We start from the raw sequence: 17,556 nt of genomic DNA on the forward strand, positions 1-17,556 counted from the left end.
CTGGGGCATATCAGAAAGCAAGCGATCTAACACACCGCATCTAGTGCATGATGTGACTGAACGCAAGGCCGCAAGAGCTACTTAATGAGACGCCACAGCAGGCTCAAAGCTATAGCTTCATACTGAAACCCAGCGGTTCTCCCCCGCCCACCCCGAGAGCCCACCCCATTCACGCACGTCTGAGCGAAGCCCCGCCCCGCGCTAGCCTGGGGGAGGCTCGGAACCGTGTCCCCCCCTGCACCCCTCCATCGACCGCGCATGTGCACGATGCCAAGCGCTTGGCAACCACCCTTCCGGCTTCGGCCCGCCGCTACATGACTCGCCCCCAGAAGTGGTCACGTGGGGGTTCGCCCTTGCGCTCTTTGCTGAGAGCAGCCGTCAGTCTATTGATAGACACGGACAGCGACCAACTAACGCCCAGACTTGCGGGGGAGGGGCGGAACAAGCGAGGCGGGGGGCGGGCCCGCAGCGGTGGCACAGTCACGTGCTGCCTGTGTCCCTGCCGGTGCTCATCTGTGTAGCCGGCTGGAGGCCGGAGCCTGCGCGCGCTCGCTCTCGAGGCGGGAATGGAGCGGGGCTGGTGGAGAGGCCGAGAAAAGCGGGGCTGGAGCAGCGGCAAGCAGAGGCGCCGCCCCTCCCGGGCCCGGCGCTGCAGCCCCGGCCGCCGCGCCGCTGTAAGGCAAGTGCAGGCCGCCTGCTCCGGAGCCGCGTTGCCAGGTCTTAAATAAGAGATTATCGTATCGGAAACTCAAAATTACCGTATTTGCTGAGAAACATCGTACGCTGAAAAGAATATGCAAATGAGCATGCAAATAAGTTGTCCTGTTTACTTTATATTGAGGTCGTTGCTGAGTGAGTGAGAGAGAACTGGTTCATCAAAGTTGAAGCGTTTCTTTATTTCGAGGCAAGCAGCCATAAGAAAGTGCTGACAGGAGCCCCAAAAGTCAGTTCAGACTTCCTGAGACTGACTTGGGTTTTGCATATGCTACATCAACGAGCTGCCTCAAAAATGATGGTAGATTTTGAATACTTTTACCGTTATTGATCGTATGTTGTATGAGGGTTGAAATTATACTACACATATGATAATAATTGTACACCTGACAACACTGCCCTGGAGCGTTGCTTGGCCTCAGGTGGCAAAATGTGATGGGTGGAGCTGGAGGCCTGTCCCGGAGTGCAGGCGAGCTGTGTGTTGGGTGTGGAAAGCTGCTGCTGGGGGGCAGGCAGCCAGTGCGACAGCCAGGGGAGCATGCGGGCTAGTCCCTCTCCCTTAAATGCTCCAGGGGCACCAGGGAGCAGCTGCCGTTCAGTGGCTGCTTGAAAATGGGAAGGAGACATCTCCCCGCCCCCGTGTGCACTGATTCAAGGAGTTTTCTGGTGCTGGCAGCTTCTTTTTAAAGCCTGGGAGCCCTGAAGTGAGGGCATGATAATGTCACGTTGCAAGGTCCACCTCACTCCCCGTGTATTACAGCTTAGGAAGTGCACAGGCTGCCAGGTGAGCCACACTGCGTAGCGCGGACACGCACACAAGGAAAAATCACCTTCGGATAGGGGGTGCTTTTAAAAGAAGACCGAAGACTCTTGATGTGTGGCCGGCTGTGGGAAGGCTTTTATACAACTTTCTTGCAGCTTTTGGTTGGTTGGGGGGTTTTTTTCTTTGTTTCTTGGGTTGCTGAGGGAAACTCGCATCAACAGACCAAGGGAAATTGAGTATTACCTCGGACTTGCAAGTCCCAGCTCGCCCAACATCTGTATATATTGGGCTTTTCAGCAGGGCTTCTCTGGCACTTTAATCAATAATTGTCTTGGCTATTAGAGAAAAGCACCAAGAAGCCCCACTGAAGCATGCAATCTATACTGAAGCTGCAGAGCCAGGCCAAATTAATGGACTGCCTCTTCCAGTAAAGTGTGTTTGCTCTCTTGTTTTTCAAATCTGTTAGCACCCTATATGACTACAGCGTAACTGTTTCCAGCCTATGTAGCCAGTCAGCGGTGAAGCTGGGACTAGAACCAAAGACTTTCATAGTAGCTAGGGTCAGGAGGGACCTGAACAGATCATCTAGCCTGACCCCCTGCCACAGGCAGGAATGAATGCTGGGTTCACAAGACCCCAGACAGGTGATCATCTAACGTCTTTTTGAATTTGCCCAAGGTAGGGGCGAGAACCACCTCCTTGGGAAGTTGGTTCCAGATTCTGGTCACCCTTACTGTAAAATATTGCCTTCTGATCTCTAACCTAAACCTATTCTCCATCAGCTTATTACCATTGTTCCTCATCACCCCAGGTGGGGCTGGGAAGAATAGGGTTCTTCCTATTTGCTGATGATCTCCCCTGATGAATTTGTAGGCAGCCACCAGGTCCCACCTCAGCCTCTTCTTGTCAAGGCTGAATAGGTTCAGGTCCCTCAGTCTCTCCTCATAGGGCCTGTCCTACTGCCCTCTCGCCAAACAGGTGGCCCTCCTCTGAACCCTCTCCAGGCTGGCCACATCCTTTTTAAAGTGCGGTGCCCAGTACTGGACACAGTACTCCAATTGCGGCCTGACCAAAGTCACATAGAGGGGGAGTATCACCTCTCTGGACCGGCTTGAGATGCACCTTTGGATGCATGACAGGGTATGGCTGGCCTTGCTGGCTGCTGTCTGGCATTGGCGGCTCGTGTTCATCTTGGAGTCAATAATGACTCCGAGATCCCTTTATGCCTCTGTGCTTTCAAGAGGGGAACTCCCCAGCCTGTATGTATGCTGTGGATTCCTTCTTCCAAGGTACAGCACCCTGCATTTGTCTATGTTGAATCCCATGCTCTTCTCATCTGCCCACTTTTGTAGTCTGTCTAAATCTAGTTGCAGCCTCTCTCTCCCTACAAGTGTGTCCACCTTGCCCCACATCTTAGTGTCATCGACAAATTTGGACAGCGTGCTTTCCACCCCCTCTTCCAAGTTGCTGATGAATATGTAAAAAAGTGCGGGCCTGAGGACTGAGCCCTGGGGTACCCCACTGCTCACATCTCGCCAGGTTGAGTACAACCCGTCCACCACTACTCACTGGGTCCACCCCATCAGCCAATTTTTTATCCATTCAACTGTGTAGGCATCAATGCTGCAGTCACCTATTTACTGATGAGAATGGGGTGAGAGACGGTGTCAAAGGCCTTCTTAAAGTCTAGAAAAACTATGTCCATGGCGACACCATCATCCAAGGATTTTGTTACTTGGTCATAAAAGGCAATCAGGTTGGTCAGGCAGGACCTGCCTTTGATGAACCTGTGCTGGTTGCCCCTAAGCATGATCTCCCCTGCTGGCCCCCCACATATGTGCTCCTTGACAATTCCCAAACTTTGCTGGTCCTAATCCTGTCCTGAGAATATCAAGTCACATAGCCATTAGACCAATTTAACCTATTGCTAAACTCACCAGAAGCAGCAACTGTTACAGAAATTAGGATACATAACAAAATTAAGAATGTGTGACACATGAAGATAATATAAATGGAATCCTAAAAAAACAAAAAAACCCAAACAAAAGCAATTTAACCAAAATGTATGGATGTTGGTGAAATAAGATGCTATATTTCTGTTTTGAAAAAGTTTTACTCCAACCAAAACAAATAGCTGTGGTCAATATAACTGAAATAGATTTTACTACGGTCGTTTTTTTCCTTTTTTTTTTTTTTTTTGTACATTTCAGAACTGTGGGTGAAATCCTGTGGTCCCTTAGGAGTCAAAACAGAAAAATGGCAATTACGTTATTGGGACCAAAATTTCATTCATACTGTCCATTTCACTTTTTCAGCTTTTATGCAACATCCCAGCATGCTCTCTAGGCTGGGCGGGGCTTCTGCTCCATGATAGAGCTGGCCCCTCCCCTCTGCTCCCTGGCTGCAACTCCAGTAGCGACTGCAGGCATCTGCCTGGTTTCTGCTGTCCCATCCTGTCCTCCCCCAGCAGGGATTCCGCCATCCCCTCTGCCTTACACGGACACACAGCGCTAGCTAGCAGACCACATGCTGGCTACAGTCGGTGCTGTGGCAGATGGGACAAAGGCAAAATCAACAGGTAGCTGGTAATGTCCTTCTGTTGTTTTCTTAATGGGATAATAAAAACTGAGTTGGGGGTGATAAATGGTCTATTATCAATTCCCTGCTGGGCTGGTCAGGGGGAACCTAATCAGTGTCCTGCTGGGGCCTGGCTGTGCCCCCGCCCCCTCCCCCCCAGCTCAGCATCCTAAAAAGGAAGGGAGGGCTGCTCTCTTGCCCCCTGGCTTCTAGCCTGAGCCACTGCAAGCATGTACCTGCTGCATTTTTTCAGTCCAGAGGAAATTTCTTTATGGTTACAAATTAGTTTAGCCTAGCCAGTTTAGACTAACCTGCAAAAATTAAATCATTTCAGGCTCAGGCTTTTCAAATGACTGTCCCTAGCCTAAAACTTGTGTAACACTTTGAAGTTGAAACATGTTATACTAATAATAAGCATTCAGAATTGTACTCCTCTAAGGTAAATAGCAATGTAGTTTTTCATGGGAATAAATTCTGTGAGAAAGATGTACAAGCACAACATGTTAGCAAACCCAGCTTAATAGTGAAATATATATGTTTTTAGGTATGAACAAGATGAAACACAAGCATCGCAAAATGGAGGCCCCAGTACCAGTGAGTCCCCTTCTTCCTCTTCCAGTTCATGTCAGAGCTCTCCAGTGCCTGGTAAGAAACTGCTGTATGCATGAGCCAAAAGCCAGCACTTCAGAATTAGCTGCATGTAGATGAAATATTTGTCAGGGAGACATTTGAAAGCTGAAGCAAGCTATAAGAAATGTTCTAAAACAATGTGGGGTGCAACTTTTTTTGGCAGGTGTGCCACAAATTAGCATTGTATCCTCCATAAGTGCTGCTCCATTCCCTTCCCCTGCCCAATTTGTTATTCTGCTTTCTGCCCTGTCTCTTGCTGTGCTGCTGCCTGTTCTTTCTCCAATCTGCCACATGTACACAGGCTACCAGTGTCACTTGTGGCACAGGTTGCAGGCTACCCCTGTTTTAAGAGATGTACATCTTTAAAAGAATTATGTTAAATAGGCAAAGACAATATAACTATAGTCCCGTGTAGTAATTATAACCCAGAGATGAACAACTAGCAGCCTGCAGGCCACATGTGACATGGGAGGGCTTAAGATGTGCCCCCCAGCTCCCACCTGGCCGCTGCTACTCTTGTTACTCTGGCTGCAGCAGCAGCTGGGGTCTTGGGGTTCTGTCTCCTTCCCCTGGCTTCTGCTGCATGCTCCTATCCCAAGGAGTGGGGCAGTGTGATTTAACATGGCACAGCCCACTGTGCTGGGAAAGCCAGCAGCCCCATAGAGCCCACAGGGAGCTGAATGTGAGGTGAGGTGTGGAAGGAGTGCCTACACACATGCATGCATGTGAGCCATGCAGTCACAGGTTTTCCTTGGCCCCTGCTAGTGCTGTCCCCACAGTATGCAGCCCATGGGGCATGTGGCCCCTGGTCACTTTGAAATTGGACAGCCCTGTTGTAACTCATAGCTAAGAATTCCACCTTAAGAATGGAGAGGTTAAAGAAGAGTTTGATTTGGTTTCCCTTTTAACAAATATATCCCTAGTATGGCTAAGCATGTGGTTAAACATGTACATTTCTCCAGTGTGGGAGGGCACTGAAATAGTATTTAGCCCCATAAACTCTTAATGACAAAACAAAACTACTATAAATGGTTAAGGTGACCTCTGACACTTCAACCAATAACTACTTAAGAGTTTGTGAGGCTATGAGAACTAATATACATCCTGTAAAAGGGTGATCATGATATAATTAGGCACAAAATACAGATCAGTCTTACTGACATGTTAACATAATTTCTATTTCAGCTTTAACTAAATCCAGGCTATTTTTTTAAGGCTGAAACATGAGCACTGCTCTTAGGGAGTTACACAGTAAACATCAGGAAAGAAAATTTTGAACTAAGACTTTTAACAGGAGCTGAAGGCGTAAAAAGAAAATCGCCTCAACTCAGGTAAAGATCTTCATACTGTGTTTTCTTGCATACTTTACATCCCCAAATATAATACACATCTTGTTTTGAAAGGCAGATTGAAGAAAAAAGATTTTTCCAGAGTTATGGTTGCATAGAGCAAGGACAGAACCTAGTCTTCAGCTCATTTTATCATCTCTTTCCTGCATAACTATAGCTGTATCCAGACTTATAGCAGGCTAGACTTATACTTGTTGCTAAAGTCTGGTTTCCATGGGTGGACCTATGATTTTGAAAGCGCTAAAGAGGCTTTTGAACTGAGATCAGAAGGAGTTGGCAAAACTTCCCTAAGACTAGCTTGATTAGTAGAACATTAAGACCATAAAAAGGATATGATTGTTAACACCTGTAGAGTCAAGAGCAATGCATGAGCCAGTAAGTCAGTTGACTCTGTCAGCAGCCTCAACAGTAATACTACAGCTGCTGCACTGTGGATCAGGAATCAAAACAAAGTTTCTCTGCTTAATACAGTCACCTCAATTATGGAGGCTGATTTTGGGAGGACAGGTTTATGTTGTTTGTGAGAAAATATGGTATTTACTTTTTTTCAGAAGGAAAGATAGGCTTTACGCATTGCATGATTATGAATTTATCCTAGCAATTATTTTTGCCTATCTAACCCCCGCTCCCCTCGAAAAATACCAGTCCTAAGAAATAATGTGCTGGATATGGTTTTCTTCCTGTTCTACTTTTGAAAGGATTTGAGCATTCTGGGTTGACCAGTAGATCAGCAGTAAAAATGTATTGTCCACTTATAATTGTTTAAATATCTGGTTTGGAAGCATATTCAGGAAAGGGTGATTGTTCTGAGGAAAGGAATCACTAGCTTTGTATTCAGTTGATTTTTTTTAATTGCCCCTTGTCTTTCATGTTTAGTCCCATTATAATTTTTTCCCCTCTGCAGCATGCTGTGGTGACAAGCAAAATGAATGCTTTTGTTCTGTAGCAGCTATTATTCCTGCTGCTTTTACTTTTGTTTGCTGATTTTTTTTTCTTTCACTGCTAGCTTCTCTTTTCCTACCAATGGAGTGACTATCTGGTGATAGGAGGAGAACTTTCTCTGGATGTAGGTTTTTGCTATTTGAAGAGAAATTTGCCTCACCTCATGTCTTATTAATCAGCATCTTTTCCTGTGCCATACATTTGAGACCAACCTGGGGGCAGAAGTTTCCAGTATCCTTTGGACACGGGATCCCAAAAATTGGTGGTCCTTTGTCATTACTGTGAAGATGAACAGGGTCAAAGAGTAATAGACAGACTTGGTCACCAATCTAATTCTGTCTGGTATTTATTTTTTAAAGAACTTCCTGGATTCTACTATGATCCTGAAAAGAATCGCTATTTCCGCCTGCTCCCTGGGCACAATAATTATAATCCGCTCACCAAGGAAAGCATTCAGTACAGAGAGATGGAGTGCAAAAGACTGAAGCTCTTGGAGGAAGATGAACAGCAGAAGAAGGTGGGTTCAGTGAGGTTGCATATAGATTTTGCCAGATGCTGGCCCAGACTTGTCTACAAGTCGTAGCCTTCTAGTTTCAATGTTAGTGTAATCATTAAGGCCAATAGGAAAACAGTATTTTTTTTCCTTAGTTTGCAAGGGTTTTGTTCTTTTTTTCCCCCCCAGTTGTCTTCATTCTTCGTTAGATTGAAAAGGAAATCTTTCCATTTTTTGGTAAAAATTACACACAATTACATGCATCTGTAGCCCAGATGTTAGGACACTCACCTGGAACATGGAACACCACTTTCAAGCTCTGCTGTGAATTGGACAGAGCAGGCACTTGAACAGAGGTCTCCCACATTCCAAGTGATTGCATTAACCACATTCCTGAACCCGAGACACCTTCCCAATAAACTTTCCAAGAAGCAGTACGTTTCTGCAAGACATTCTTGCTTTGATGAAATGACATGTTTTAAAAGGAAAAAAACCTTCATTAAAAGCCATACCTCAGACAAAATCTGTTACGATGAGGTTAAGACTAAGTAATTTAATTATACTTTGTAACTTTTAAATAATTTATAGTTACATGCTGTCATTCTGGAATGCTAAATTGAATGATTATTTGCAATGCAATAGATTGAAAAAGGTATTTGACCAATAAGTTAGGGTAAAATGATTACAGGGATGCTGTCATTTTCTCAGAGCCAAGTATTGTAGACGGTCAATGCACAATTAAAGGTTTCACTTGATCTTAATTTTTCTTGGTCAGAAGCTCTTCATACTTCCTATTTAGATAAAATTCACTTTATCCTGTACCTACAACTCCTTTTATTTATTTATTTATTTATTTTAATTTATGGTCTTGAGGAATTTGGTATAGTATAGCATTGTGCTTTTTGGCCTCTGCTGAAAAAGAAGCTTTCATGATGAAGAGCCAAAAAATGTCTGTTTAAGAATAGTCTGTTCATAGGCTTTTAGAAGGTTTTAACTGATTGTAGAGGTTTTAGTCTTACCTCAATCCTGGGTAAGCTTTTTGGGAGAATTATCCTGGCACATGTCCATGAGGGGCCAGCGGGGGAAGTTATGCCTAGGAGCAACCAAAACGGGTTCATTAGAGGTAGGTCCTGTCAGACCAACCTGGTGGTCTTCTATGACCAGGTCAGAAAATCCTTAGATGCAGGGGTAGCAGTGGACATAGTCTTTCTGGACTTTAGGAGGGCCTTCGACACTGTCTCTCACCCCATTTTCATTAAAAAACTAGGGGACTGCGACGTTGACACCTACACAGTCAAATGGGTTGCTAACTGGCTGGAGGGCCGCACCCAGAGAGTGGTGGTGGACGGGTCATTTTTGACCTGGATGGATGTGGGCAGTGGGGTTCCCCAGGGCTCGGTCCTCGGGCCTGCACCGTTCAACATCTTCATCAGTGACTTGAACAAGGGGGTAAAAAGCACCCTGTTCAAATTTGCTGACAACACTAAGATGTGGGGGGATGTGGGCACGCTAGATGGGAGGAATAGGCTGCTATCAGACTTAGGTTACAGGGTGGGCAGATGAGAACAGGATGGGTTTCAGCACTGACAAATTCAAGGTGATGCACCTGAGGGGGAAGAACCAGCAGCATACCTACAGGCTGGGTATCTCCCTTCTCATCAGTGCAGAAGCGGAAAAGGATTTTGGAATCATCATTGATGCCAAGATGAACATGGGCCAGCAGTGTGGGGATGCAGTCAGGAAGGCCAACCGAACCTTGTCATGCATCCTCAGATGCATCTCGAGCAGGTCCAAGGAGGCTATCCTCCCTCTCTGTGCGATACTGGTCAGGCCACAGCTGGAGTACTGCATCCAGTTGTGGGTACCGCACTTCAAGAGGGATGTGGATAACATGGAGAGGGTCCAGAGGAGGGCCACTTGCAAGATCAGGGGGCAGCAGGGCAGGCCCTACAAGGAGAGGCTACAGGACCTGAACCTGTTCAGTCTCCACAAGAGAAGGCTGAGGGGGGATCAAGTGGCCTGTTACAAACTAGTCAGGGGGGACCAGCAGGCATTGGGGGAGTCCCTGTTCCCCCATGCACTACCAGGAGTGACTAGAAATAACGGTAACAAGCTGGCAGAGGGTAGATTCAGACTAGACATCAGGAGGCGCTACTTCACTGTCAGGGTGGCTAGGATCTGGAACCAACTTCCAAGCAAAGTGGTGCTGGCTCCTACCCTGGGGGTCTTTAAGAGGAGGCTAGATGTACACCTTGCTGGGGTCATTTGACCCCAGTACTTTTTCTGCCATGGAAGGGGGTCAGACTTGATGATCTGCTCAGGTCCCTTCTGACCCTACCAACTATAAAACTATGACACTGCATGGGAAGTTTAAAGATTCTGTCATGGTCTATAACCGAAGTCATTTAGCCTTGCTTTGGCCCTGATATTAGTTGCTGAATTTCTTAAAGGACTAATTTTCATTTATTTTAAATCTTAGACCAGTATTCTGGGGGTCACCAGGTGTGTGTGTGTGTTTTAGATTTATAGATTGTATAGGATGGTTTAGATAGGGAGGATCCTGCCTCAGGCAGGGAGTTAGACTAGATGACCAGCCAGCCCTCCTTCACTATGATTCTTCGTTCTAAGCAGCTTTTAAAAATGTGGGTTAGAGAAGAATGGTTACCAAAATAGCCCAGATGTGAAGACTCCCCGGAGTGCTTTGGATCCTTAAGAAGCACATAACTGCACATTTTCATTTTTTTCCTTTTTAATAGAAAGCATCTAGAGCTGGGTTGAACTCATCAATTCTCTTACACAAGAGGCAGTTAGGTTTGCTCAGCTCCACCAATTATTGCAGGTAAGATAATTTGAACATGTTTGTTTGTTTGTTTGTTTGTTTGTTTACCCCTACAAAGTTTTTCTGTTCATACACCCTTGGCCTTAATCTGGACGTTCCCTGCTGGCTCAGCAGGAATAAAGGAAAACATCCAAACTAACATGCATCTATTCGTTCCTTTACAATAAGATGTGATACACACCTGTGCAAAGCGACTGGTATTCACTTCAGATTCAAATTCAGCCTATTCGTGAGACAGTGATTCGGTTTGATGATTAAAATCACTGTCCCGAATCAATTCGGCTGAATCTGATTCTGAGATTCAGCTGCTACCATATGTCCAAATCACCCAGGCCTCCCCACTCCTGCTCTCCCAGCCCAGGTGATGGCTGTCTTGCCTGCCCCAAGTCCTGGCACATAAGGAAAAAAACCCTGACTCACCAGGTGCTGCTGGACAGGGGGTGATCCCCACTGCCCCACTCTGCATGGGGGGGTTCTGCACAAGCCCCCTGACACCCCCCTGCTGTGTCCGTTCCCCACCTCCCATGGCTGCCTCACCTGCCCCAGCTCTGGCCCTTTAAGGAAAAAACCCCCCAAAACCCTGGACTCACCAATTCCTGCCCAGCGGGGGGTGATCCCTGTTGCTCCCATTGCCCTGCACCATGGAGGGGAGGAAGAGGGGGAAACTCTTCATGAGCCTCCTGAGGCCGCTGCAGGAGCTGGTGATTATGGGGTTATTTTCAGGGGGAGGTGTTCTTAAAAGGGCCAGAGCTGCTGTGCGTGGGGCAGCCATGGGGGGGCTGAGACAGTGGGGAGTGGGGCTTGTGGCAGAGCCACCCCCATGCAGCAGGGGGCAGCAGGGATTGCCCTCCCCCACCCAGCAGCACCCAATGAGTTAGGGGCTTTTTTTATGGAATCACTGGGGTTGGGGGGCAGGCTGGGGGAGCAGGTAGGGGACAGGGCCTGGCAGGGGTCCCCCCCCATGGTACCCTCCCCCTTTTTCCAGCCCCTTCTTCCCTGCCCCCTGCTTACCAGCTCTGAGTCTGGCTCCAACTCCCTGCTGCAGCGGGTAGGAACTGTCTGAATCATCAAAGGTCTCCCAAGTTTTTTCCGAAGATTCGGAGAGCTTCGAACCAATTCAGACCTTTTTATTGGTCCCCTGATTCAATTCAGATTTGGAGATTCAGCAGCCAAATCAGGCTGAATCTCCTCCCACAGCTTTGCACAGTCCTAATGTGATATTGTTTTCTAAGTGGCTTTTCCATTGTAGCTTACACAGCACACCCCTGCAGAATTAGTCTTCCTAAAACTGACAAAATTTATGATGCAAGAAAATATTTCCTATTGGTTTCTAAATACATATGTGTGTTTTCTCATCTTCTCAATATAAGTATAAGCTGTGCTATACTATTTGCTTTATAATCACAGTATACAGTTTATGTTGTATAAATACACTTTCATGGACATTGTCTACATGAGGCTTTTTTCCTTTAGCTTTTAATTCTTGCTACCACAGAGAAGAGTTCAACAAGCAACAGAATGGTGAGAATAACAATGTGCACAACGTAGTAGAAAATGCTAGCTACTTGTCTGTGCTGTCAGTTCTACCACTGAAGTTGTACTGGCATGTGCAGTGGTAGGAAAAGGCTGATATAAATGCAGATCTGTAATCCTCAAAGATTATTCGTTGGTGTGGCTGTAGTCCAAAAGAGCCCAAGACATTTTATCTGTTGCTTTCTTTGCAGAGCTTAGGAAGCATCTAAAGCCCTTTCATCTGAAATCCCTTTCATTGGCATCAAATCCCAGTATATTTACACTTTTCTTCTTTTGCAGACTGGTCCATGAGTTAAAGGTGAACTGCATGCAGAAGAGAAAAATAGAGATTCACGGTCCAGATTCCTCAGTTGCTGGAACCAACAATTTTAAAATAATAGTGGTATGTTATGAGCACTTCTAAGTTTGCAGAACAGGAAGAAAAAGGCTTTGATTTTGAACAATAATCAAGTGCTTCATATAAGTTCTAGGTAGTAGCCGGGCAGACAGGTTTGTGTACACTGGGCATCAGTCTTCTCTACAGCAGATTGCGCTGCTGATTTCACCTCCCACACATTCTGAGACAAGACATTTTACACCTAGTGTCCTTTGGGACCAGTGAAGTGCAGCTCCTTAGCTTGTAACAGTCTCTTTTGAACAGTCTGCAGTGGGAATTTTAGACTTTTTGTTTGAAGGGAAAAAATCCCTTGGGTCAAATTCTGCTAATGACTTTCTAAATATTGAGGAGGAGACTTTCCCTACCCTGAAGTGCTTACAGTCTACCAATGCAAAAGCATATGAAGAGTGAGGGAAGGGATGGATGTATAGGTGGACTTGGAGATGAAAAGGAGGACTGGAGAAGTCCATGTTATTTCCACTGTGTAACAGGGCCCAAGCCCTGTTACTGAGAGTAGGGCTAGACAGTAAAATTACAAAGCTGCAGTTGATGAACTGCTGGCAGCTAATTAGGTTCTGGCCTGCTAAGGTGTCCTGAGCTCAGGAGGAAGAGCCAGAAGCTGTATAATTTCTGTACCTGAGGTAGAGGGCTGGCTGACCTGGGCAGTGCTGGAGGCCCCTGAGACGCTCCACAGAGGGGTTTAGAATTTAGATCATTGTCAAATTGGTGGGCTGCCAGAAGCCTGTAAACTGTGACCAGGCTGTCAAAGACGAGGCTGTGACCAGGCTGAGAAGGTGCAGGGCAGGGCACCTAGGGTCACCATTTTGGTTCTCTGGGGTCAACCTCCCCAAGTTAATAATCACAGTGAAGGCATGGCAGGTGAAAACAGGATGGTACCCATTGTGAGATTAGAGTAGAGAGTGGAAGGAGTGGGATTGGAGTGGCCACAAGGAGATGCCATTCCCACTGCTACCCGTGGATCTTTTTACACACTGAAATATTAATGCAGAATTCCTTTGTATCAGTGGTCACTGATATTTCGTCCTGACAGCTGGGTCAGTCCACAGTGACTATGCTAGAACTCAGCCAGTTGGAATGATTGTTCATTCTTGGCTGAGGATTGAGTTAGAAAGTAATTCCTTGGGGGTTTTTTTGGGTTTTTTTTGTGGAGCTGTGTAGAATGGAGAGAGCTTCTCTCAGCACTTTAATGATGAATTGCATAGGGAGCAGGGTTGATGGCTTCTTCAGTGGTGGAGTCAGTGAGAAAATTTAAAGCTAGTTCTAATTGGCTATAATGATGTTGCTCTTATTTTGCAGGCAGATGCTGCTTGTGAGCGGATATTTGCTGTGAATGATGTAGAGCATGGGGGATGTAAATACGGTATCATCAACCTCAGCGGCTTAGGGAAAGAGTCTCTCACTGTGGAGATGTATGACAACCTCTACTTCACAAACCGCAAGGTACTCTTCTGTTTCCTGTTCCTCCTCCAGGAACCATCCAGGATGGTTTTCTTTAGTTCTGTAACTCCTGAAATGATGCAACTTGGGCTTTGTAAGTGGAAATGAGAAAGGAGGCAGAATGGGGAGGAAAAGAGAAATAGCAGAATCCAGCAGTATGAAGTTGGATAAACGGAGACCCTACAGTGACTCATAGTCTGATGCTTCATAATCACTGATGCTCCATAATCACACTCAACGTGACACCTTTTGTGAACATTGCATACCTTCAGAGTTATTCCTGTCAGTGCTTGTTAAAAAGACAAGTCCTGACAGGCTACAATTCTGCTGCTCCTGCTTTGTTTACTTTATTTTTTTCTTAAGAAAACACTACTTTTCCGTCAATGGGAACAACTTTTAGAACAATAGTCAACAATGTGTAAGTGTTTTGATATCTGAAAATACAGTGTCCGTGCTAGAATGAAGTGCTGTGTGGATTCATCCAGGTTTGGAGATGGTTTTTGGCTGTTATTCTTTTTCTGCTTTCCACCAGCTCTAGAGAAAGGCTGATATGCTGTTCTCTACATGCCATTACTGAGCTAGTCATCACTAGTAATTTCCTGGGTTGCTCCTCTTTGCATTTTCTGTAGGCTAAGGGTGTGAGCAGAACTCTTCCTTCTCTGACTTGCTTTGTTCAGAAAAATGTCCTTTAATGAATTAAACCGGAAGTTTGTCTTGCATATGTTCATAGGTGAATTCTGTGTGCTGGGCATCACTGACTCATCCAGATTCCCATGTTTTATATCCTTTCTGATTAAGAAAAAAAACTCAGGTATGGTTCCACTAAACCAGCTGTTCTGTGAAGCACATAGCAGCTATCAGTAAGAAAACTCCAAAGTAATCCTTCTCTGGAAAATAACCCAAAAAAAGCTGTGAAGGTTGAAATAAGGTAGAGTCTGAAACACATGTTATTGCTGAAACCTAACTATTCATGGCACTGTTCAGATATAAAGCAAAAGGCAAGGTTCCTGGCTCAGTCTTAAGGACTTCTCACCTACTTTACAGAGTAGGTGCATCAGATCATTTTGGGTGTGGAGAGAAAGCAGCTGAGATGTGAAAACAGAAGGATAAACTTTCAATACGCTCTCTTAAAGCACCAGCCTATCAGAATGTCAGATTTGAAATTGGAAATGAGTAGCACCTATTTCAAAACTAGTTGCAAAATGCTAAGCGAAAGATAAGCCATCCACTAAGTGTCTTAAAAGAGAAGGACTTGGTAGGTATCCTGGAGGGGTATTGGGTGGAAAGGTTGTCATGGAAGGAAGGAGATGAGAAAAGCATACAAACATGTAGTGGCAGACTACGGGTGTACTGGAGTAATATCACAGTACATGAGATGTAGCAAGATAATATAATTATATAGAGACCTGATGAAGAGAATAAGGAATGCAGTATTGATCCAGAGGATGACAGGAGAATGATGGATAGCCAAGGAGTGTCATGATCATGGCACTAAGAGAGAAAGTGGACTTTTCACAAGAGTATTCCAGACTTCGCTGATTTCTTCTCCCCCCCCCCCCCACTACAGTCTAGTCTCTCACAGTTTTATAGTACCCAGTCTTGAAAAACAGCTTAAAAATCTGCCCATTCCTGCTACAGTCCCTAGAGGGCACTGTGATGCAACATAATTCATTTTACAGTGGAAAATGAATGTATAAATTAAATGGCCTTGTTGCAAGTTATACTTAGGATATGTTAACCACATTTAAGGCAAGTGTCTGAGTGTTCAAGCAGAAAAACACATACTAAGTGCCATTGTCATGTAGCAAAGCTAGGACTTTTGCAGCAAGGAGCAACTCCAAATAGTATTACCTTTGTGAAACAATCAGACGTTAGCTCAATATGCGTTAAGTAATACAGTCAGGAGACTTTGGAGCAATGGGGGGCTGGGACTGACAACAGCTGTTTCTCAGCCCCACCCTACCCCCTTCCGTTCCCCCCACCACTGCACCAGATTGGGTTCCTGTGTGGTATGGGGGCTGGGACTGACAAGCTGCTGTTGTGAGTCCCAGCTCCCGCAGCACGTTACAGCACACTGGAGTCTTCATGGGGTTTGGCGGGTCTTATTTAAATCATTAACATTTGGCTCCTCAAAAGACTTAACTCATAGTAATGCTTGCTACAATCTAATAAAACATATCCTAAGTGTAACATGTGACAAGACCCTTAGTGTGAAAAAGAAATGAGTTAGTTCTCCATTCTTCACTCTAAGAGCTGCTTGGCTGATATTCTTGTATTACTGAAAAGAGTGGTTTACTCTTTTCTCCTTCACTTTCTGGTAATGCTGATTATACAAATTGGAATCACAGCCCTTTCTTATGAGAGAAGGGAAGGGACCACCCCAGAGCACGGTAAGGCTTAATTCGTTGACTGTGAACTACTTTAAAAGTCATGAGATCTGCTAACAAAGAGCGAAATGTTGCATATACTAGTACAACTGAGATGTCTTGCTTTTTTCCCATATGGTACTATTACTCAGCCTGGGAGAGATTTGGTTTTCCTTAACTCTGTCCAGCAAGCTGTGTCTCATGGGAATTGCAGAAACTCCAGGTTGTATCAGTCTGCTTCCAGCATCATTGTTCATCAGCTCTAATCCAGGTAGGGTAGCTTTTGATTTTATTAGCACACATAACTAAACATATGTTTTGTTCATAGCATACGTTCATAGGTGAATTCTATGTGCGCACATAATTCTGAGCTGTTGCAGTCTTTCTAAATTATTTGCAATAGGAGAATAGCCCTGTTATTTTTCTATAGTCAAAAAACACCTGAAAACTAAGAGCTGGCATTTTCTGAGTGATGCTTTCAGTCTGAAAAGGTTGAGAAGCACTGGACTAAGCAGCCTTTGATGTTACATTTCATAATAATCTGCCTACTAAACTCTGCACTCCACAACCCTCTTCTGTCTTATTATCAGGGTATCATTTCTACTGCATTTCTCTTCCTGATTGTCTGCTCTTTTTACAGTCCTGCTCCATTCCTGTAAAGCAACATTTTATTTACATTTGGAGCTTTCCACAGTCTGCATCTGCTGCTTTCTTAGACTATAGGGTGCTTTTTGTGAGAGACCTTTTCTAAAATCTATCCTAACCATGCAGTTGGTCCAATAAAAGATAACAACCCCCAAAATATCCTTGCCTTACATAGATTTCCTGGGCCATCACGACTACAACATCACTCAGACGCTACCTAAATGTTTAACTTTTCTCTTAATTCTTAGGAATTGTTTATCAAAGGAAATTAGAGACAAGAGCATAGTTAGCCTATGATTTTTAGAGGATTTAAAATGTCACCTGTTTCCTACACACCCATTTTCACGAAAGACCTTGGGATTATGAACAGCTTGGTCTCCCCACAGCCAAAGCCATATATTTGAATGCAGAGTAGTTTCCCTGATCTCTTCCATGTAAAGGTGTTGTGCAGTTGCACAAACTTCAGGAGAGTAACATTTGATCTCCAGGAGAGAAGGGTAGGTAGTGGCAGGGCAGTAATTAGGTAACAGCACAGTGGAACTGGAGTCCTGGAAAGCTGCAGAAACTTGGTGAAATTTTCAGAGGACTTAGTTCAGCTTAGTGCAGCTTCATCCTGCCTCTCTGTGGTATATGGAGCCTCTACAGCTGGTTCTTCTCTCCTTTGTCCTTAGTTGATCAGCCTGGGATGCTCTGCAGCTTCAAGATCTCCACTGGTTGGTCCTGTGCTTGGTGCCTTAACCCCCAGGCAGATAACTGCTTCAGCACAGGTGAGCAGGAATAGCTTCCCAACTATTTCACATGGGCCAGATCTTCAGCATGACCTCCAAGCTGTATTGCCCAAACTTATAGATGATATGTAGGGAGGGCATGG

At 45.2% G+C, this 17,556-nt stretch overlaps 1 protein-coding gene across 1 annotated transcript in view; it reads left to right on the forward strand.

Moving 5' to 3' along the window:
• Positions 1-481: 481 nt before the first annotated feature.
• The window catches only part of DCAF4 (DDB1 and CUL4 associated factor 4), a 20,452-nt gene continuing 3,377 nt past the window's right edge, over positions 482-17,556 (forward strand). The window contains exons 1-9 of the mRNA XM_019552112.1: positions 482-679; positions 4,599-4,699; positions 7,335-7,487; positions 10,223-10,307; positions 12,120-12,222; positions 13,534-13,677; positions 14,405-14,454; positions 16,232-16,311; positions 17,357-17,452. Coding sequence (XP_019407657.1) covers positions 567-679; positions 4,599-4,699; positions 7,335-7,487; positions 10,223-10,307; positions 12,120-12,222; positions 13,534-13,677; positions 14,405-14,454; positions 16,232-16,311; positions 17,357-17,452 — 925 coding nt within the window. The 5' untranslated portion in view covers positions 482-566. The remainder of the gene's footprint in view (positions 680-4,598; positions 4,700-7,334; positions 7,488-10,222; positions 10,308-12,119; positions 12,223-13,533; positions 13,678-14,404; positions 14,455-16,231; positions 16,312-17,356; positions 17,453-17,556) is intronic.

The sequence above is a fragment of the Crocodylus porosus genome, unplaced genomic scaffold, assembly GCF_001723895.1.
Source record: "Crocodylus porosus isolate Cpor-Errol unplaced genomic scaffold, CroPor_comp1, whole genome shotgun sequence".
Lineage (NCBI taxonomy): Eukaryota > Metazoa > Chordata > Crocodylia > Crocodylidae > Crocodylus > Crocodylus porosus.